We start from the raw sequence: 21631 nt of genomic DNA, 5'->3' as shown, positions 1-21631 counted from the left end.
TTAGGTGTAGAAAGATTTTGCTGAGAAGGCTATACACCGCCCCCGCCCCCTGCATCCTCTCACCTCCCCCCCAGCTCAGAGCCAAGCCAGGCCTCTACTTAACCTGCTCCCCAACCCGGCCCCGCCCCATAGCCACGCTCCAGCCACGCCCCCCGCGCTCCAGCCACGCCCCGTGGCCACGCCCCCGTGCTCCGACCCCGCCCAGTATCTACGCCCCGTCCCGCCCCGTATCCACGCCGGGCCACGCCCCCGCGCTCCGGCCCCGCCCCGTATCCACGCCCGGCCCGGCATCCCCACGCAGCCCCGGAGCCCGGCAGCTTCGTGCAGCATCTGCCTTCCGGGAGCGTCCGGCGCCTGAACCCTCAGGTCGGGGTGGTCGCAGCGGCCGGAGCGGCTCGGCGAGGAAAGATGGCTGCCCTGACGACGGTGGTGGTGGCGGCGGCGGCCACGGCGGTGGCCGGGGCTGTGGCGGGGGCGGGCGCGGCCGCGGGGAGCGGCGTGGGAGCAGCGCAGGTGCCGCCACAGGTAAGGACGGAGGCCGGAGCCTCTGGCGGCGGCCGGGGGCCCGCGGGGTCCGAACAGGTGTCCGCCGCGCGGCCGGGAGGTGTCCGTCCCCCCGCTCTGGAGGCCTGGCACCGCCCGGTGCAGCGCTTTGTTCGCCTGTGCGTTTAACGGCTTTTTCCTGAGACCCATCCTCCCCGCGACTCGGGATCTTCCCTGAAAACCTGCAGCCGGCGGCGTGCACCTGCCCCAGCTGCGGCCATGGAGTCCCCGGTGCGAGGCTTGGGGGAGAGGCTGTGTGCCGAGGAATTGCTCCGTGGCTGCTCCGTTATGGGGCCTGACAGGGAGGGTCCCAGGCAGATGTGTTTCCTGAGATCATTTGGGACCCCCTTCTTCACAATGCAAACCAGAGGGCCCCTCCAGGAGAACTGCTGCTTCCTGGAGCTCGGGTCAAAGGTGTTGGCTCCGATTCTCACCCCAGTCCTGTCTGCTCCACCTTCAGGGTAAACCCAGAGTCCCCCTCTTCTCACCGCTTCCCTGGTGCACACCATCATCTCTTCCTGCCTGAAATACTCCCCCAAGGGGTTTAAAGTGTTCTCCACAGCAGGGTGGTTCGGTCCAGTAAGGACCCGATTCTGCCCAGGAGACTCGGAGAGCGTCTGGATCTCATTCACGATAAAAGCCAGCATCCTCACCCCGCCGATGAGCTGCCCGCCCTCGCCCACCTCCTGCCCCTGCACCGCCAGTGCCTGCTGCAGCCATTCTGGCTCCCTGGCCTTCACTCAGACATGCCAGTGAGCACTCTCCTGCCTCAGGGCTTTCAAATTGCTCTTTCCTCTGCTCTTCCCCACACCTAGCGCTGTCACCGCCTTCAGATGCCTTTGTGCAAAACGCCATCAGCTCAATGGTTCTTTCTATCCCTTCCCCAAACTGAATTCCCTTATCCAGTGCAGCCCCGACCCTTTTTCTGGTTTTCTTTTTCTTCATAGCACTTATTACCATGATATGTTGCATATTTTATACCTATTTTTAAAATGTCTTTCTCCTTATACCATCCACCCTTAGGAATGTAAACTCTGTAAGGGCAGGAGTTTTATTCACTATTGTGTTCCCAACATCAAGAACTGTGCCTGTTTACGGTAGTCCTGGAGCGTAGCACGTGCTCACTAAATCTTTGTGAAGGAAGGTTGTTGTGAGCTGAGGACATGTTCCATCTTTTTCTTCCTGAGGGATGGGAGATGTCCATCCCACAGCTATATAAGGCCGGAGAAATCATTTGCTCTGGCCCTGCCAAGGCATTAAGGGTGAGTTAGTTAAATGCTTGGCCAAATATAGCAGGATATTTTTTAAGCTGGTAATTTTGTATGGCCTGTGAGTGATGTTACAAATATCCAAATGGCCCTTAGTAGAAAAAAAGTTTCCCACCCAAGTTCTAGGGAAATACAGTGTCTTATATAAATTCAAGAAATTCCACTTCAAACAAATTTTCTCACACCTTTATAATTCTCTTTATTATTCTAACTCTGGCCCAAATGACTCAAAAAATATATATTGAATAAAATATATAAAGATTCATAATCCTATATAATAAAAAGCTAATATGCAAATCAACCAAACTGGGAAACAATCAGTCACTATGATGTGCACTGACCACCAGAGGGCAGATGCTCATTGCAGGAACTGCCCCTTGGTGGTCAGGGTGCTCCCACAGGGTGAGCGCCACTCAGCCAGAAGCTGAGCTCATAGCTGGGGAGTGCAGCAGCAGTGGCCGGAGCTGCTCCTGCTTCTGCAGGAGCGCTAAGGATGTCCGACTGACAGCTCTCAACTGCGAGAGGGCACAGGCCAGGCTGAGGGACTCTCCCCCCACCTTCTCTCCCCCCCCCCCCCCCCCCCCCGACCCCATGCACAAATTTCATGTGCTGGGCCTGTAGAATAAATAAATATATATATATATTTTTTTTATTTAAGAAAATAATTTTTTTTTTTAATGTATGACCTTATGGTTTAGCCATCTTGCTGGCTTTCTTCATGAAACTTTTTTGTCTTACTTTGGTTCAAAGAGATTACTTTCCTAAATTCTTACAAATATGTTTTACCTCCTGATTTGCTGTCTCAAGTTGCTTAATATTATTATCAATGTACACTTTTATCACTTCACTACAGTAATTCTCAGAGGTTTGCCTTCCAGGGTGATCAAAATCATCATGGAGCTGTATCAAATGTTGTATCGGTCCTCAACATTTTGCAGTGTCTGAAGACATTTTTGGTTGTCACAGCTGTGGGGGGAGAGGGGGAGGTTGGTGTTTATTAGCATCTAGTGAGTAGAAGCCAAAGAATAGCCCTTCTCAGCAAAAAAATAATAGTGCTGAGGTTGAGACACCCTGCTTTATATCCTCTCACCGTTTTAGGGGATGAGAGCCTCACAGTTGACAATTAGCAACGGTGATGGAGTAGAACTCCTCAAGGGTGTTTCGGTTTTAAAAAAGAAATTGGAATCTCTGCTATACTACATTATGATTTGTGAGGAGTGTATGTGTTAATCCATTTTTGTACTCCCCTCCCCCATACACACAATGATATGCTCAAATTCCATAGCCTAACACTGAACTTGAATATTGTCATACTATTTATTACATGAATGAATACTCCTATGGACTCTAACACTGAGACCAACTAATAATTTTCTGATGACAACCTCATGATATTAGAGGTATGCGCCAAAATATCTAAAGTTTCTGTTTTAGTCTTTTAGGGCTCCATAACAAAATAACTCAGATTGGGTGGTTTAAAGAACAAAAACAAAAACAAAACAAAAAAATTAAGATTTACCTTACACTTGTTTAGAATGGCTATTATCAAAAAGACAAGAAGCAACAAGTGTTGGTAAGGATGTGGAAAAAAGGAACCCTTGTGTACTGTTGATGGAAGTTGGTGCAGCTCTATGGAAAATAATACATAGGTTCCTCAAAAAATTAAAAACAGAACTATATGATCCAATAATTGTACTTCTAGGCATTTATCTGAAGGAAACAAAAACATTAACTTGAATAGATGTATGCACCCCATGTTCATTGTAACTTTATTTACAGTAGCCATCAATGGATGAATGGATAAAATTATCCCCTGAGAAACTCCATCATTGACATTTCATCTCTGAAAAAAAATTCCACCTTAATCTTTTACCATTTTTATTATTAAGGATAAACTTTTTTTTTTTTTTTAATGCAGAATGATGGCTGTTTTGGTACTTCAGGTGGAATTCGTTCTTTTCAGCTTCACAACTGGAAACAGAAAGTTAGTCAGCCTAAGAAAGCAGAATTCATACGCACAGCAGAAAAATTTAAAAATTTGTAAGTATAAAGACACTGTCTCCAAATAACATTACTAGCCATTTTATTATAAATAATGTATAAAATTAATTCTACTACTCCCTGTCCAATCTCCACAGTAAGTACAAAATTCTGGTCATTAGTGTGTTCAATAGACAAATGATAAAAGACTATTTAATATAATTTTAAATGCAGTTATTTGAATTTTATTTATTTTTACCATTTGAACCAATGTCTTTCAAAGGAAACAATATAGTTATTTCTTTAGATCTCATATATCAAATAACAGATTGAATATATTTCACTTACCAAGGTTAACATTTGGTAAATATTTTTGAGTGAGTGAACAATTTTAATGAAAAGTCTCTACCTCAAGTTATTTTTTGAAATGTCCTTTTATTTGGTCTCCCTCTTATGGTCTCTGCCCTTTTCAGATCAATCCTGCATGTAATGATTAGGCTGAGAATTTTTAATTTGTGGTGTATTTGTATTTTTTCTTTGAATAACTAGTGATATGTACAGGGTGTCTACCCCCCAACTCCCTGTTAAGTGTATACACACTTTGAGTAATTATTAATTCCAATGAGTTAAATCTGAAGAGAAAGAAACATTAATTGAGGTGTCAAAAATATATGTGTATACATTTTTATGGGACGCCCTATATTGAATGTTCAGTGTAATGATATATATATCATGAGGAATGATAAAAGAATTAGAACTCAGAGCAGTCAACCCTACCCTACAATTGAGAAGTTTGTTAAAACACTTCTTTGAAATTATAAAGTATCCATTTATAATTTATCAATCCACAGAAATTATAAAGTATCAATTTATCAATTTATCAACCCACAGAAAAGGAGATTTGTTAAAAAAAAAAAAAAAAAAATGCTCTCTGGACCAGAATTAGTGGCAGTTATCTGTTTAGAAATTCTACCAATAAAAAAAGTAATACTGTTTGAAATTTGGAAAGTTGTACTATATATACTATAGCTTTGGGAGATTGAATTCTCAACTGCACTTATGTAATACTCATATATTACTTTTAATACTCAGAATTTGAGAAAATACAGTTTTATTTTCTTTGATTTCTAAAATGTATTACCTTGGATAATGTTAGACTCTTGGTTAGGGGTTCTGGTATATGTTTCTCTCTAGACTAGTAATCTACCAAGGAGTTAATATGGATATTATATATATATATATATATATAGCAAACCAGTAGATTATGCCAGTCTTGATACTTGTCTACCAGAATGTGCTGGTTTTACAGCTCTCAGTAGGCTTTCTTCATCTGTTAAAAGGTTTTGGAAAAACTCATTGGGAGAATGTTATAAAAATCCATTGGAAGAATATTTTTATCCAGCAATTCTCATTGCATATAAAGAAAAAAACAGCCAAGACCGATTTGGCTCAATGGATAGAGCGTCGGCTTGGGGACTGACGGGTCCCGGGTTCGATTCCAGTCAAGGGCATGTACCTTGGTTGTGGGCATATCCCCAGTAGGGGGTGTGCAAGAGGCAGCTGATTGATGACTCTCTCATCGATGTTTCTAGCTCTCTGTCTCTTTTCCTTCCTCTCTGTAGAAAATCAATAAAATATATTTTTAAAAAAAGAGAAAAAAACACAATTTGTAATATAACTTTTATTTTCAGAATAGATAAAACATTCACTGGTTTAAAAATCAATACATATCAAAGGGTACTCAGTGAAAAGTCTATTTTGCTGGTGACCCCAGCTACCCACTTCCCCTCCTCTCACACAGCCAATATTTTTAGTTTCTTGTATATTGTACCACATATATTTTATAATCTGTGCTTACAAGGAAATAAAAGTGCATATTCATAGTTTGTCTTTTTTATATAAATTTTAATATCTGTTCTGGACCTTTCATGTTGGTGTGCTTTTTTAAACTTAAGAGTATATCTTAGAATAGATACTAAGGGATTGTATCTTGTCAGGCATGATAGTAGCATTTTAGTGATGTAAGGCAAATATCCATAATCTCTAGAGATATACACTGAAGTATGTTGGGGTTAAATTAAAAATGAAATGGGCTTAATTTAGAATACTTAAGCTAAAAGTAAAAAGAAAGATAGATGAGCCAAGAGAGGAAGAAGAGGTAAAATTGTTGAATCAGAGTGATATGAGGGAAATAATATTATTTGAAAGTATACAATTTAGCATTTTCTACCTTTGGGTATGACTAACATTGTCATATAAATTCTTTGTTATAAAAAGTGTGTGTAGTAGAGATCTTTCCTTATCAGTACATGGAACACAGTGCCACTGCATTGTATTCCAGGTTAAATAAATTATAATACTATTTTGACTCCTTAGCCTTATTATTCAAGTCATTATATTTTGACTCCTTAGATGAGTGAATCCAAATATAAAGTTCTGATTATTATAAGTGTCTTCATATTTTAAACAATTAAAATATATTTAAGTTATATTTATACCATTTATTTCTTTTTCTAAAGAGTTATTAACATAGAAAAAGATAAACACAGTCATTTCTACAACCAAAAAAGTGACTTCAGAATCGAGCATAGTATGCTGGAAGAATTGGAAAACAAATTGATTAACAACAGGAAAACAGAAAGTAAGTTGAGTTCATGATGAACAAAAACTGTTGAGTGACATAAAGTTGTAGTTTTGCCCTATGCTTTATATCTGTGCATTGACTTATGTTTTCTATCAAGACATTTTCTCGTTAGTAATGTGTTTGTCTTTTATGGATATGTATTTATTTCGTCAGGTTACTAGTTAGTGATTCTAGCTGGATTGTTTTCTGTGTGTATTTATCTCAATTTAATAGGAAAAAGAGGGTTTTGTTTTTTGGTTGACAAACTAGATAATGTTATTAAAATTTCTTACATAGAAATTAATTCCTGGGCTATCTGGTCTTAGCTCATCATAATAGTAAGAAGTGATCAGGTCACATAATCCTGTAAACTTGAGTTTACTTGTCTGTAATACAACACCTACCATTTCTACCTCAGGGCATTTGTTCTGTACATCCCATGAGATAATATATGAAAAGGTGCCTTATAGATTACACAGAAAATGTTATATTATTTGCTATGAATATCAATCATTGTTTATACTGTACTAAATGTTGGTCTTAATTCTACAAGAATACCTTCTTTCATTGAAGAGTAGATTTTATATGTTGAAAAATTCTAGGTTATAATAATAAAAAATTGCATAGCATTGTTTAAAGAAAAAATAATGGTTATCAACTAACTAAGCTTTATAAAATATTGACTTATAAATCCCTTATAGCCAATTAAAAGAAATTCTTAATAATTTTTTCCTTTTAGAACAAAAGATTGCACTATTTTAAAAATCATCTTTTGTTGGATACTGGCAAGAATCATTCTCCCTCTTCTGTTTGAGTGATAACAGGACCTAATATATTGTAAAATTTTCAGTTCTCCTCTTTGCTTCATAGAGAAATCTAAAGATCCCTAGTTTAATATTTCTTAAATACCCTCATTCTTTTTTTTTTTTTTTTTTTTTTTTTTTATTGATTTTGTACAGAGGGGAAGGGAGAGAGATAGAGAGTCATCGACCAGCTGCCTCTTGCACACCCCCTACTGGGGATATGCCCGCAACCAAGGTACATGCCCTTGACTGGAATCGAACCCGGGACCCTTCAGTCCCCAAGCCGACGCTCTATCCATTGAGCCAAACCGGTCTTGGCCCCTCATTCTTTTATAGACACGGAGAAGCTGATCCTTAAATCTCTCAGTTGTGCCACTAGCTATAGTGTCTCTATTCTCTGCATTTCCTCTTTTTGAGGCAACTTTATTTTTATCTTTTTATTCTTTTCTGCTACACTTTTGCCTCTCTTTATGAACACTTTGTGTTTATCTTATCAAGGAGAGAAAGGAATGCACTTAATATAAAGATATAGAGGCTTTCCCTCCCCATTAGAGCCCAGAAGAAGTGAATTTCTTTTCCTTACCTCAAACATCATGCCATAATTTTAGCGTGCATTTATGTATTTAAATGGTTTGCCTATTAGAGTGGCAGTTCCAAATGAAGAAATAAAAGATTACTTGCCCTATAGAGATGTCTCTATAATTGATCAAACTATGGCCCAGAAAAAAAACACTCTCCTAATTGCTTGCATTACTAGGGAAGTTTTTTGATTTTAAGTTCCAACAGTGAATAAGACTCTTTAAAAATACAATGGATAAAGTTTCTTCTCTTTGGAACACTTGAATTTTTATTCAGAAATAACTAGCCAAAGCCACACGCACATATTTGAGGTTTGTTTTGGATATTAGCATTGGCTCCAGGCTTACCGGTAACCTTTCTAAAAAAATAAAAAATTATTTTAAAGACTTGGACATAGCTGTTTGGTTTTTCATGCTCATTTGTGAAACATTAAAAAAAATGGAGGGGCATAATAAAGTACCCAAAGATGATAAAATAATATTACTGTTATATATATCATATATATCTCACAAATATAAATGTACGAATGTAAATATATGATTTTAGCCTATATAATTGAAATAAATACTAAAGTAAGATTATTACTTCAGAAAGAAATTTCAAAAGAGGAATCTAGGATTTCTGCTGCTGATACAGAACAGCTGAAAATGTCTTTGAGATCCTCCTCCATTTTACAGGCTTTTATTGCGGGCCCAACATTTTCAGGCTGATCCTTTGGATGAGCTTGGCAGCCTATAGTGTATATATCACTGAATGGCACCTGAAAGCACTTTGTCAAGGCTGTGACAGTCAGTCACACAAGGATGTGGTTAGATGAAATTAATTCTTATTAGGAAGTTTGTCAGTATTCATAGAATTAATATTCAGTTTTAATATTCTAAAAATAGAGTTGAGATCTAGCCCAAATTCTATTCCCATACAATTATAACAAATTAAAAAAAGAAAACTCTGTGGAAGAATAAAATATGATTAAGCCTAAGCTATTGATCCATGTATTTAAAAGACTGTCCAATAACTCAATCTCCTCAGAGTAAAAAAACAGACATTTCCTTGGCACAGATTACAATAAGATTTATCCCGCTGTGCTTTTAAATACTGGAGGAAATTGAGAGATACTTTATTTAGATCAAGGGTACTTATTAAAAGGTTCAGGCTGTATTGATACTTAAGTAACCATCTTTTGTTCATTATTTAATTTCTCTTGGCTATCTTTTACCAAATGAAAATGAGCTGTAACCATGTTTGTCATAGAATTATTTTAAAGTACATACTTCTCCCTTATAGGATCAAAAATCCAGCAACAATTGGCCAAAATACATAATAATGTAAAGAAACTTCAGCATCAGTTAAAAGATGTGAAGCCTACACCTAGTTGTAAGTACATTTAGATTTTATATTCTTATATATTAGTGTGTTTTTATTGTTCAGTAGAAACATTTATACTTTTCTAATAGGAATTTTCCTCTTTAGCATTAATGGAACTAAGACCTACTTTATTGGTTAGGGATTGATAAGAATACATTAGAGAATTGTATTACCTGACTTTACATAGCTTTTCATCTTTAAAATGCTATAAATCCTGCCCAAGCTCAGTTGGTTGGAGCATTGTCCTGTACACCAAAAGGTTGCAGGTTCGATTCCCAGTTCGAGCACATACCCAGGTTGCATATACAGTCGATGAAAAGGAAAAAAGACTGATTTCCTCATGTTTACATAAGTAGACAGGAAAGGATACAATTTTATTTTTTTACAAACGACTAGTGTTTGTCCAAATATTATTTAACCATTTCTTTAGGCATTTAGAATGCATCTTAAAAGGCAATTATTTCAAAAACCAATTGATGGGAAAACCACTAGGCTAAAAATCAGGAAATCAGTCTTTTTTCCTCTTCAATAATCTTATCTAATAAAAGAGTAATATGCAAATTGACCACACCTCTGCTACACCCACAAGCCACGCTCACCAGCCACTCCCACCAGCCAATCAGAGTGAGTATGCAAATTAACCCCAACCAAGATGGCTGCAGCCACAGAGAGCAGGAGGGAGGCTTGGGTTTCCTAGGCAATGGGAGAAGCCAAGCTTTCCGCCTGCCCTTGCTGGCCTAGACCTCCACTCAAGGCTACAAAGTTTCAATTATAGAAGGTAAACAAATCCAAACAGAAATGGCAGCAGCCATAGTGTAAGCAGAAGGCTTGGCTCTGCTCCAGGCTACAAAGTTTCAACTGTAAAGGTAAATAAATTCCAGATACCAGGGCCTCTGCTTGGGACGCTTGGCTGGCCTGCAAACCACCACAGGCCCCTCGCCCAGGCCACCTCACACCCCAGGGGAACCCCCACCTTGATCTAGGACACCCTTCAGGGCAGCTGGCCCCCATCTGTGCACCAGGTCTCTATCCTATCTAATAAAAGTAATATGCAGATTTACCATCACTCCAACACACAAGATGGCTGCCCCAATGTGGTCAAAGATCCTGCCCCTATGTGGACACACAATGGCCACCACAAGATGGCCAGCAGGGGAGGGCAGTTGGGAGGGACCAGGCCTGTAAGGGAGGACAGTTGTGGGTGATCAGGCAAGCAAGGGAAGGCAGTTGGGAGGCACCAAGCCTGCAAGGGAGGGCAGTTGGGGGTGATCAACCCTGCAGGGGAGGGCAGTTAGGGGTGACCAGGCTGGCAGAGGAGGGAAGTTGTGGGCAAACAGGCTGGCAGGGGAGCAGTTAGACATCAATCATGCTAGCATGGGAGTGGTTAGGGGGTGATCAGGCTGGCAGGCAGAAGTGGTTAGGGGTAATCAGGAAGGCAGGCGGGCAAGCAGTTGGGAGCCAGCAGTCCTGGATTGTGAGAGAGATGTCTGACTGCTCGTTTAAGCCCGATCCCAGTGAACATCCCTCGAGGGGTCCCAGATTGGAGAAGGTGCAGGCTGGGCTGAGGGACACCACCGCCCTCCCCCCTCCCCCCTCCGTGCATGAATTTTATGCACTGGGTCTCTAGTGTGTGTGTGCATGTGCGTGGCCTGTGTGTGTGTGTGTGTGTGTATTTTATTGATTTTTTACAGAGAGAAGGGAGAGGGATAGAGTTAGAAACATGGATGAGAGAAAAACATCTATCAGCTGCCTCCTACATACTCCCTAGTGGGGATGTGCCCTCAACCAAGGTACATACCATTGACCGGAATCGAACCTGGGACCCTTCAGTCCACAGGCCAGCACTCTATCCACTGAGCCAAACCAGTTAGGGCTGCATATGAATCTTTCATTACCACTGATTTTCCATCCTATAAATGACCCTAATATCTGTTTTGCCCACTCCATAATTTATAAAAATTTATAGCATTTTAAAAAAACCCTCACCTGAAGATATGTTTCTATTGATTTTGAGAGAGAGACAAAGAGAGAGAGAGACAGAGAGAGAAACAACTATGTTAGAGAGAAACAGTAAAGTACTCAAGATGAATAGATTTTAAGAATCAAACAGATATTGAGTCAAATTCTTGATCTACCAGTTATGTGATTTTAGGCAAGTTCTTTGATTTTCCTGAGCTTTCATCTCTCAGCTCTAAAATGAAAATAACCACAGTACTTAACTCAGGGTTGTTCGGGGATGAAGTGACACAGTGTACATAAAGCACTTGTGCTGTGCTTAAAATTTAGGAAGCACTAAAAATGGCAAATATGAATATTATAGTTTGTTAAATTAATATAAAAAACCATAAAAATACTAGAAGAGAACATGGGCTAATATTTTAATAATTGTACTAAAGGTCCAATGCATGAAATTCATTTGGGGGTGGGGGGTTCCTCAGCCTGGCCTGTGACCCCTCGGGGAGTGTCCACCTGCCAGCTTAGAGAGTGGGCCTAAGCTGGCAGTCGGATATCCCTCTCACAGTCTGGGAGCCCTCACTCCTTACCACCGCCTGCTTGCTACTCCTTACTACTCACCTGGCTGCTCCTTAGCGCTACCATGGAGGCGGGAGAGGCTCCTGCGCTGCCGCTGTACTCACCAGCCATGAGCCCTGCTCTGGAACTAAGCCCTGTTTTATTGGTTAGGGGTTAAGAATACTTTAGAGAACCGTATTATCTGATGTTTACATAGCTTTTTATCTTTAAAATGCTATAAGTCCTGCCCACGCTCAGTTGGTTGGAGCATTGTTGGTTGGGAGCGCACACTGACAACCAGGGGGCAGCTCCTGTGTTGAGCATCTGCCCCCTGGTGGTCAGTGTACATCACATTGACTGTTTATTCTGCCTGTCTTTCTGCTGTTTGGTCGGTTTGCATATTAGGCTTTTATTATATAGGATTATAGTTTATAAGAATGACAAAGATCAGAAACCATAAAGAAAATAGTGGGCAAAACTGACTGCTTAAAAAAACGAAATACCAAGAAAAGCCCACAAACCTTTATATAAGCAAAGTTGAAAGACAGGAAAATATTAGTGATATATGTAACTTAAAAGGCTAATATGCAGAGTGTCCCCTCAGGAGTTCGACTGAGAGACCAGGAGTTTGATTGCTTGCTATGATGTGTGCTGACCACCAGGGGGGTGGTGTAGAACGAAGGAAGGCCCTAACTGATAGCTGGCAGTCAGGGAAGGGAAACCCTGGTTGGCAGCTGGAAAGTCCCAATTGGCCCTGGTCACCGGCCAGGTCTAGGGACCCTACCTGTGCACTAATTTTGTGCACTGGGCCTCTAGTAATATATGAAGAGTGCCTACAGATTAGAGTAACAAAGGTAAAGTACCTAATAGAAAAATCGGCAAAGATATTACTGTCCATTTTACAGTGAGAAAAATACAAAAGGAGAAAAAATGTCCGTTAAATCAGGAACAATTAATGTTTGCCTTTCATATTGGAAATGATTAAAAGTACCTGCCTGGGAAGGAGCACTCAGGATCCTTTAGGATAATAAATGTCTTTAAGTTAAGGGAACAGTCCATTTTTCCCTAATATTTAATTCTTAGTCACAATGAAATGATATAATTTTTCTGTTTTTTTTATAGTTGTTGAAAAGCTCAGAGAAATGATGGAAGAAATCGAAAATGCAATTAACACTTTTAAGGAGGAGCAGAGATTAATGTATGTTTTAAACATGTTTTAATATAAAATTATTGATATATATTCCCAATAACTCTCCACTAGGTGGTTATATATAAACCATTTTACTGTTATACCTAGTGGCCCGGTGCACAAAATTTGTGCTGGGGTCGTAGGGGAGAGGGGTGCTCCTCAGCCCGGCCTGTACCCTCTTTCAATCTGGGACCACTGGCTCCTAACTGCTCACCTGCCTGCCTGCTCACCCCTAACCACTCTGCCTGCCAGCCAGATAACCCTCAACTGTCCCCCCTGCTGCCTGCTTGTCCCTAACTGCCCCCCTCCACACCTGATTGCCCCTAACTGCCTCTGCCTCAGCCCCACCACCCTGGCTTTGTCCAGAAGGATGTCTGGAAGGTCTCCCGGTGTAATTAGCCTATTACCCTTTTAGTAGTATAGATATATAACACTAGTCTTACACAGAGGCAACAACACTTTTCTAATTTTGTTTTAGATTATAAATTGCTTTTCATGTTTAAAGTGAATCTTCATGTATATATGGACACTATAAAATCTTAGATAAGAATTTGAAAGACATTATTCTCTGAGGAAACTTAAGTCTTAGATTTATCAATGTTAATAGTGCTAAGTGGAGATGATGACACGAAAAGAGCAATAATTTAAATAAGAGGAAAAATAAAGGGTTAATATGGATTGATTTGTATCTTATTATTCAAACTTTATTTTTGAAATTTTAGATATGAAGAGCTTATTAAAGAAGAGAAAATAACTAATAATGAGTTGAGCGCCATCTCAAAGAAGATTGATACATGGGTTTTGGGTAGTTCAGAAACAGATAAAGCTTTCAGAGTGATGTCAAGCAAAGTTCCTGTAGACAAAGTAGCACCAACTACTCTTCCAGAGGAAGTGGTGGATTTTGAAAAATTCCTTCAGCAAACAGGAGGGCGACAAGGGGGCTGGGATGACTATGATCACCAGAACTTTGTAAAGGTGAGAAACAAACATAAAGGGAAGCCAACATTTATGGGAGAAGCCCTAGAACACCTTCCCGGAAGAACACAGGATGAAGTTGAACAGCATGAGAAATGGTATCAAAAGTTTCTGGCCCTAGAAGAAAGGAAAAAAGAGGTAATAATAATTATTATAGCTATTATTTGTTGTGTTTTTCTCTGTTCTAGCTACTGTGGTAAACTCTTTTAACATTTATTCATTTTACAACAACTCCATGAGGTATATTGCAGTTTTCACCCCATCTTACAGAAGGTGCAATGGGCCTTGGGAAGTTTTAAGTAACTTAACTAAAGGAACTATAGTTGGACTTTCTAAGGCCAAACATTTCTACCCCAAGAAATAATATAGTGGGCTAGAAAACTTCTGATTGTGGGCAAAACCCTCTATGTCCACCAGAAATGGTAAAGCCATGATTTGGTTCTAAATGGTCTGACTTCAGAGCCCATACTCTCAACCACATCACTCTTAATTCATCTTCTGATATTTGAACAAAGAAGGGTCACTCAGAAAGGATTTTAAGCCTTGAAAGAGGATTTTGGAAGCATAAGTAAGATGATCAGAGGAAAAGAATGAACACAAACAAATGAGGTGTAATCTTTGTGAACTGGGGGTTAAGAGAGGATAAGAAAGGCCAAAAGAATAAATCATTATTCAGTGTTTTAAGAGACATTAATTTTTAAAAACAAAAGTAGAAAAAACTGTACTGGTTAAAAAGGCAACAACAACAACACTTGGAAACCTAAGTATCCTAAAACTAATATTCTTTATAGAAAGATAGACTTGAGGTTGTATTTTAAAGTGCTTTTGGTTATTAATTTTTCCCTTACTATATTTTCTTCATCAGTCTATTCAGAATTGGAAAACTAAAAAGCTGCAAAAAAAGGAGGAAATTTTCAAGGAAAAGGCAGAGGACATGCCTATGCTTTTTCAAAGCAAACAAGAAGATAATCAAAAGCAAAAAGAGGAACAAAGAAAGAGGCAGAAATTGGCAGTGGAAGCTTGGAAAAAACAGAAAAGTATAGAAATGTCAATGAAATATGCTTCCCAGTTAAAAGAAGAGGAAGAGAAAGAGAAAAGGCAACAGAAAGAGCGCCAACGCCAGTTTAAACTAAAATTACTACTAGAAAACTACACCCAGCAGAAGAAAGAACAGGAAGAATTTTTAAGACTTGAAAAGGAGATAAGGGAAAAGGCAGAAAAGGCAGAAAAAAGGAAAACTGTTGCTGATGAAATTTCCAGATTTCAAGAAAGAGTAAATACGTTTTGAATAATTTTAGAAATTATTTAGTGGTGTTACTACAAATAGAGGTAATACTTCCAGATTCAGTTCAGGAAAAATTGAGTGCTTCTGTTATATTAGGCTTCTGCTTACCAATGCTCCCTCATTCCACCTCCCTGCCCCCGCCTCATTTCTTGTATATTATAGTCTAGTGGGAAAGATAGATGGGCAAGTATATTTCTGTATGATGTTGTAAATAGTGTCATGATTGAGGTGATTGTGGACAGAGAATTTTAGAAGATGGGTATGCAGGGAGGGTAGCTTATTATCATAGCTATTAGTATCAGAGAAACACTAGTGGTATTTGAGTCTTGAAGAAGAAAGGGGAGATCTTTCCTAGCAAAGGGAACAGCATGATTGACAGCTTGGAGAAGTCTAAAAGTGGTTTGTGGGGGAACCCACGAACACTTCAGTATCCTAAGGGCATCAGATGGAAGGTGGGAATCAGCAGGAACAAGGCTAGAAAGGTAGCCACAGGCTAGACTACTTTTTTTTTGCCAAACTGACTGGCTTTTCCCCACAGATGATTTCCTTACTTGTTTACGGTCCATCTCCCATCATAATAGAAGCTCTATAAGGGTAGAGATTTTGTCCTTTGTTTATTCCTGTACCCTGGACATTGTAGATATTCAATGTATATTTAAAGGAATCAAGGTTATTGCTGAGAGGTAGGATCATAAATGATTTAAAAACAAATATATATAAGAAAATGCAGTCAACGAGATTATAGTCTTATCAAAGTGGAATTCAGTCCTAAGAGTCTCAAAAAGACAAAGTATATATACCTTAAAACGAAAAAGAGTGCAAATGAGATAAAACAGCAATATCTATAAAGCAAAAATTAAGAAAAGTACAAAAAATTAGGCAAAAACACATTAGTGGAATTTTAGTCTCTATAAAAATATCTCCCCAAATAACAAAATGCCCCAAATATGAGATCTAAAACCAGACATATCTGTACTAAAAGTGGCCTTAACTCACCTATTAAAATAAGAAATAACCCAGCAGAAAATAATTCCAAAAATGTGCTTGTATCACACTTATTTTCAAGGAAAATAAAGCTTTTGCTCTTGTTGGGAAAGGTCATATTAAGGAATATTAATATTTAAAGTGATTTAATTTTACTTTCAAGCAGCTAAAGTTTGAAACAAATTTTAGTTGATTTTACTTTCTAATGTTATATTTTTGTTGGCATATGTTTCTTAGGATTTGCGTAAACTTGAACTGAAAATTCTTGATAGACAGTCAAAAGAAGATGAAAAGGCAGAAAAACAAAGAAGACTGGCAAAATTAAAAAAAAAGGTACTCTTTACTGAGATTATTTTTGTTATTCTAATTCTATGATTTGTAAGGATACAAACATCCGTTTTCTTTATATCCAGCTTGATTTCTGTATCATCTTCTTTAAAATGTACTTATTTAGCATAGCTTAGTACAATGTAAACTATTGTTTGAATTCTATCATTTCACATTATAAACACAGTGCTTAATCTCAATTGATGATACTAATAGCTAGAGATATAGGTGACTCTCAACAAAACAAAGAACTTTCTGGTGGATATTTATCCTAAATTTATTGCCTGGCTATGGCACTATTTGCTGCATCATATTTCCTTCATACTATAAACAGAATAAAATAATTGAACTAGAAAAAAGAAACTAAAGTAACAGTTTATTGATTGATATAGTCCCAACTTTTATTTTAGCTATATGAGCACAATAAAAAGTTTACAGAAAAGATTATTAACAGTTTTCAATATCAAGTATTTTTCTTAGTAAGGTTCACAAATACAATGTTAATATTTCAGATTCATTTTACTTCTGATTACAGGTTGAAAACAATGTTAACAGAGATCCTTCTAGGCTTTACAAACCTACCAAAGGCTGGGAAGAACGGACCAAAAACTTAGGACCAACAGGCTCTGGGCCACTTCTACATATCCCACATAGGTAAAAAGGAGTTAGAAGAAGTGTTAACTTTATTATAATTTAATAACTGCATGTTTCACTTGGCCAGCATGGCTTAGCGTTTGAGTACTGACCTATGAATCAGGAGGTCATGGTTTGATTCCCAGTCATAACTCTTGCCCGGGTTTCAGGCTCATCCCCCTGTATGGGGTGTGCAGGAGGCAGCCAATCAATGATTCTCTCTCAGCATTGATGTTTCTCTCTCTCTCCCCCTTCTCCCTTCCTCTCTGAAATCAATAAAAATATTTTTTAAAATAACCATGTTTAGCCAAAACCGGTTTGGCTCAGTGGATAGAGCGTCAGCCTGCAGACTGAAGGGTCCCAGGTTCAATTCTGGTCAAGGGCATGTACCTTGGTTGTGGACACATCCCCAGTGGGGGGGGGGGGGGGGGGTATGCAGGAGGCAGCCGATCGATGTTTCTAACTCTATCCCTCTCTCTTCCTCTCTGTAAAAAATCAATAAAATATATATTTAAAAAAATAACCATGTTTATATTTTGTGCAACTTTGATATGTTCATTATATTTTATAGTAAAAAGTGATAAAAATAAATCTACATATATTTTTTTAATTAATATTTAATTGGCATAACTCGAGTTGGCCCACCTCCACTTGGATGCATACTTTTCACTTGTTTCACCCTGGCGTCCACACCCTGGCCTCTTACTTTTTCTCTACCTGAATAAAACTTGCTTTATAAAAAAGTTCAAGTAAAAGAAATAGAGGTTAACATATAATCAGTGTTTTTATAAAATTTTTCCATGTATTTATAATTACTCTTCTTTTCTTCTCCTAGGGCTATTCCAACCTGGAGACAAGGACTTTAGAAAAGAATATGAGATAATGAAATTGGTATTCAGTTGATGGGAATGTTAGCATATTCAGCTTGAATAGGACAGAGTGATTCACAGCATGTTTTTTAAATATCACTAGCTAAGACAGACTGATTATGGTGTTGTATGTAAATTGACAGATGTTAAGCTCCAAGTAGTATTGTCATTAGTATTTCCTGTTTATACCAAGAGGGTATGTAATGTGTATGTTGGCCTATTATTATGTAAAAGTTTTTTTGAATAAGTTTGTGTTACAAATACTATTTCATTTAAATACCCACAACATTTCAAAGATACTTTCTTTTTGGCATGCCACAGCAAAATAAGTTGGGATAATCACGGAATGACATTTTCAAACCAAACTTTTGTAACATTTATATTTTGGAGGTAAGTTAGCTTGAGAAACAAAAATATAAAAAAATTTTTGGTTTGAATTATGAAATAAGTTAGTACTTTTTCTAAGGTTAACAAATTGGTAGTTTATTAGTTACTACATTTTTATGTAATAAATATTTTGTATTTGTTCGAAGCATGCTTTGTTTTATATATTTATATTAAAAATATGCCTCACAGTTCACACCTCATTTATACTCTATTATTTGTATTATTGATAAAATCTTTTTGGTTTTCTTTAGCTTTTCCAATTTTCCTTTTAGCCTTTTTGGACTTGACACATTTATAAAATCCTTATGTCTTTCATATCTTCTTGCCTGATTCAATTTTTGCTTCTGTTTGCCTCAAAACATTTGTTCAAAAGTTACTTTTAAAATTTACAAGCTTTGGTACATGAAAACACAATGTAACAATTAGTCTCAACTTTTCATATAAAATCTTAGTTCCTAACTTTAATTAGTTCTCAACAGCTTATAGAAAAGTTACCATCCTATCTAATAAAGAGGGAATATGCAAATTGACCATCACATCATCAAAAAGATTTCGGCACCCATAACCACAAGATGGCAGTGCCCAGTCCCCTCAACCCTGCGGGAGCCCCCCAGTCCTTCCAGCCCTGCTGGGGGAGGAAGGGGCAGGCACACAGTGCGGCTGGACCCGCCCTCTGCCCCCCAGCTGCCCAGGGCCAGCCCAAGGTGCAGGCAAGCCTTGGATGTTGGCTGTCCACCTATCCAGGGCCACCCAAGACTCAGGTAAGTAGGGCCGGCCAAAGCTTGCTGCTGGCTGTGGCAGTAGCAGAGGTGTGATGGGGCCAAGTCGCCTCCCACCCCTGAGGGCTCCAGGACTGTGAGAGAGGGCAGGCTGGGCTGAGGGCCCCCTCTCTCCAGTGCATGAATTTTCATGCACCAGGCCTCTAGTATACATAATAAACAAAGTTATTTCTTATGACTTTTAGATGTGACTTGATACATTTAGGTCAAATGACTCAAATTTACTAAGTAATAGTAGTCAAAACTTTTTTCTTATTTTACAATTATGACTCAAAGTAAATATAATTTCTAAAGGGAACTAAATTATTATTACACAGTTATTGTTGCAAAATAGGAGAATTAACATAAAACATCCTTAATCAGGAAAGCACATTTTATTTGTAGCACTCATTTTCCATGAATTTTAAAAATGATTTGAGGCTGTTTAGAATAAAATATAGAACAGGACAAGGGAATTTAAAAACAATTGAATAAGAAGATACAGAAAAGTAAAGGTTTTTATTTGCTACTTACTAACATGTTGCTTTTTTTCCCACACACAAAGGCAGCTTTCAATTTCCTGCATCTAAGGTAAGTATAGTGGGCAATGCTATATGGGTTTTTTTGTTTATTTTTATTTTGTCTTTTTAATAATAGAAAGTGTATGGAAGTTTCTTTGAACAACCAGTCCTTCTAACTGAATCTAAAGTGAATGAGGAATTTGTTAAATGGCTCTTTATACAGACTACGTAAAATAAACAACAGACATGTCTTCAGTTGCAAGCTCATAGAAGAGATGTCAAACACTTCTTAAACTAGTTTAAAAGTACGTTAATAAGAAATTTAGAGAGAGAAAAAAGCACACACAAATGTTATAAAGCACCAATTCAACCACCCCCGGGTAACTTTCCAAAAGTATACCTACATATTTCTAAATAGCTATAGTCATAGATTAAGTTAGTTACTATATTGTAAGCACTTTACATTACACATATTTTTCTCTTTCTACATAATTTAGACATTATCACTTAATGGCTAAATAAGTTTCAATTATAATGAGGATGCTCCATCCTCATACTTTGAAGACTTGAGCTATTTATACTTCTTTAATTTTCTAACAAAGCTATAAATTAAAATTATACCCAAACTTCTATTAGCTCAATTGATTATAAGACAAAACAAAACATAGCTAATAAAGTTGAGTGGCATTCTATGTGGGGGTTATATTCTGTCATGGATATGTCAGAAACCTTATATGATCAAAATCACTCATGAAAAGCCTTTTGTTTACCTAGAAGTATATAATATTACTTCTCACTGAGCCCATCCTAGAAATATTTCCTCCTGATTTGGATCAGATTGCTGAGAATCAGATGAAATATTTGGCTTCCTTTTAAGGGCCAGTTTGAAGAGGATTATCTTTCAGAGCATATATAGAGTATGCATAGTTGATTCTGGTAAGTTAAATGTATTTTATATGACTACACTTTGAACATCTTCAGATATTGTGTGTGTGTGTGTGTGTGTGTGTGTGTGTGTGTGTAATAATGTAGTGAAAACTCTCTAGATAGGGCATACCTGAAGGGCAAGGATTATGGACTCCATAATTGTAGAGAAGCACCAAGGACAGCCCTCTGCTTATACCCAGCCATTTGTTACTGCTGTATTTGCTGACATTCAGCAAATCTGTAAATAGTAGGCACTTTGGGTTGGTGAATAAGTATGAGATAACTCCAGCCCACATGATACACATTTTAAGAAATAAATTTTCTAACAAAGCTAATAAAAATTATACCCAAACTTCTATTAGCTCAATTGATTATAAAACAAAACAATCTAGTTTCAAGCCTGACCCTAGGGTGGGTTTCTTTTTCTTTCAGTATTTCATTATGAAATTTTAAAGAGAAATGCTGAAGCAACTTAAATCCCTTTTTTGGGGGGGGGGGCGGGGGGAGCATGTGATTTCACTTTTAGTATATGGGTAGTTGGAGAATAGATGGAGCTTACTTGCTGTTGCAAATTGATAAAACAGTGATGCTGAAGTCAAAACATTGATTCAAGCAGAGATTAAAACCTTAAAACTTGTAAAAGAAAAATGCAAGCAGTCATATGTGTGAGTATATGTTGTGCATGCATATTGCATTTAGATATATTTAAACGTGATTTCTGATATTCTCGAGAACTGGGAACGACTCAACTTTTGTAGTGTCAGTAATCACTTAAACATTTGTTTATATCCATAGATTGAACTGTAGGTTTAGTTAACATATCCATTCAGCTTAAAACTGTGGCCTCCCCCGCAAAATGAATCTGTTGGAAAATTTATACCGAGCCATTGCTGTTTTCATATATTCCATCCCCATGACCTTTGGGGCCTGATTTCCTCAAAGCACACTTGGACCTACTGACATTGCGCTTCAAAGTACTAGTTTGTGGGCCGCACTTTACAAGGCTTGCGAGGTGTTTCCGAAGCTTTGGGGTTTGGGCTAGGAAAGCTTGAGTGGTGCTCTACCTAGGAAGGAACCCGGCGATAAAACGCGGGGCCCGACTTC

At 38.3% G+C, this 21631-nt stretch overlaps 1 protein-coding gene across 2 annotated transcripts; it reads left to right on the top strand.

Annotated features, from left to right (window-relative positions):
• The first annotated feature begins 272 nt into the window (after positions 1 to 272).
• CCDC112 (coiled-coil domain containing 112) lies at positions 273 to 19927 on the top strand. Of its 2 annotated transcripts, XM_036410365.2 has the most exons (10): positions 273 to 525; positions 3730 to 3851; positions 6311 to 6432; positions 9081 to 9170; positions 12795 to 12870; positions 13584 to 13974; positions 14702 to 15109; positions 16343 to 16438; positions 16968 to 17086; positions 17901 to 19927. In XM_036410365.2, exons 1-10 carry the CDS (start codon positions 409 to 411, stop codon positions 17929 to 17931), a joined length of 1572 nt encoding a protein of 523 aa, XP_036266258.1. In that variant the 5' UTR covers positions 273 to 408; the 3' UTR covers positions 17932 to 19927. The 2 variants fall into 2 exon arrangements, with proteins under 2 accessions (XP_036266258.1, XP_036266259.1); XM_036410366.2 differs by lacking the exon at positions 16343 to 16438.
• Positions 19928 to 21631: the final 1704 nt, after the last annotated feature.

The sequence above is a fragment of the Pipistrellus kuhlii genome, unplaced genomic scaffold (genome assembly GCF_014108245.1).
Source record: "Pipistrellus kuhlii isolate mPipKuh1 unplaced genomic scaffold, mPipKuh1.p scaffold_m20_p_4, whole genome shotgun sequence".
In the NCBI taxonomy this organism is placed as follows: Eukaryota; Metazoa; Chordata; class Mammalia; order Chiroptera; family Vespertilionidae; genus Pipistrellus; species Pipistrellus kuhlii.
Note: the sequence above shows the minus strand (reverse complement) of the source record. Positions and strands in the feature narration are given on the sequence as shown.

Bases quoted from the DNA above. Each gene is read 5' to 3' on its own strand.
- CCDC112 (XM_036410365.2), top strand. From the start codon at position 409: ATGGCTGCCCTGACGACGGTGGTGGTGGCGGCGGCGGCCACGGCGGTG. The intron at 6,433-9,080 runs GTAAGTTGAGTT...TCTCCCTTATAG, and splicing joins TAACAACAGGAAAACAGAAA to GATCAAAAATCCAGCAACAA. The intron at 17,087-17,900 runs GTAAAAAGGAGT...TTCTTCTCCTAG, and splicing joins CTTCTACATATCCCACATAG to GGCTATTCCAACCTGGAGAC.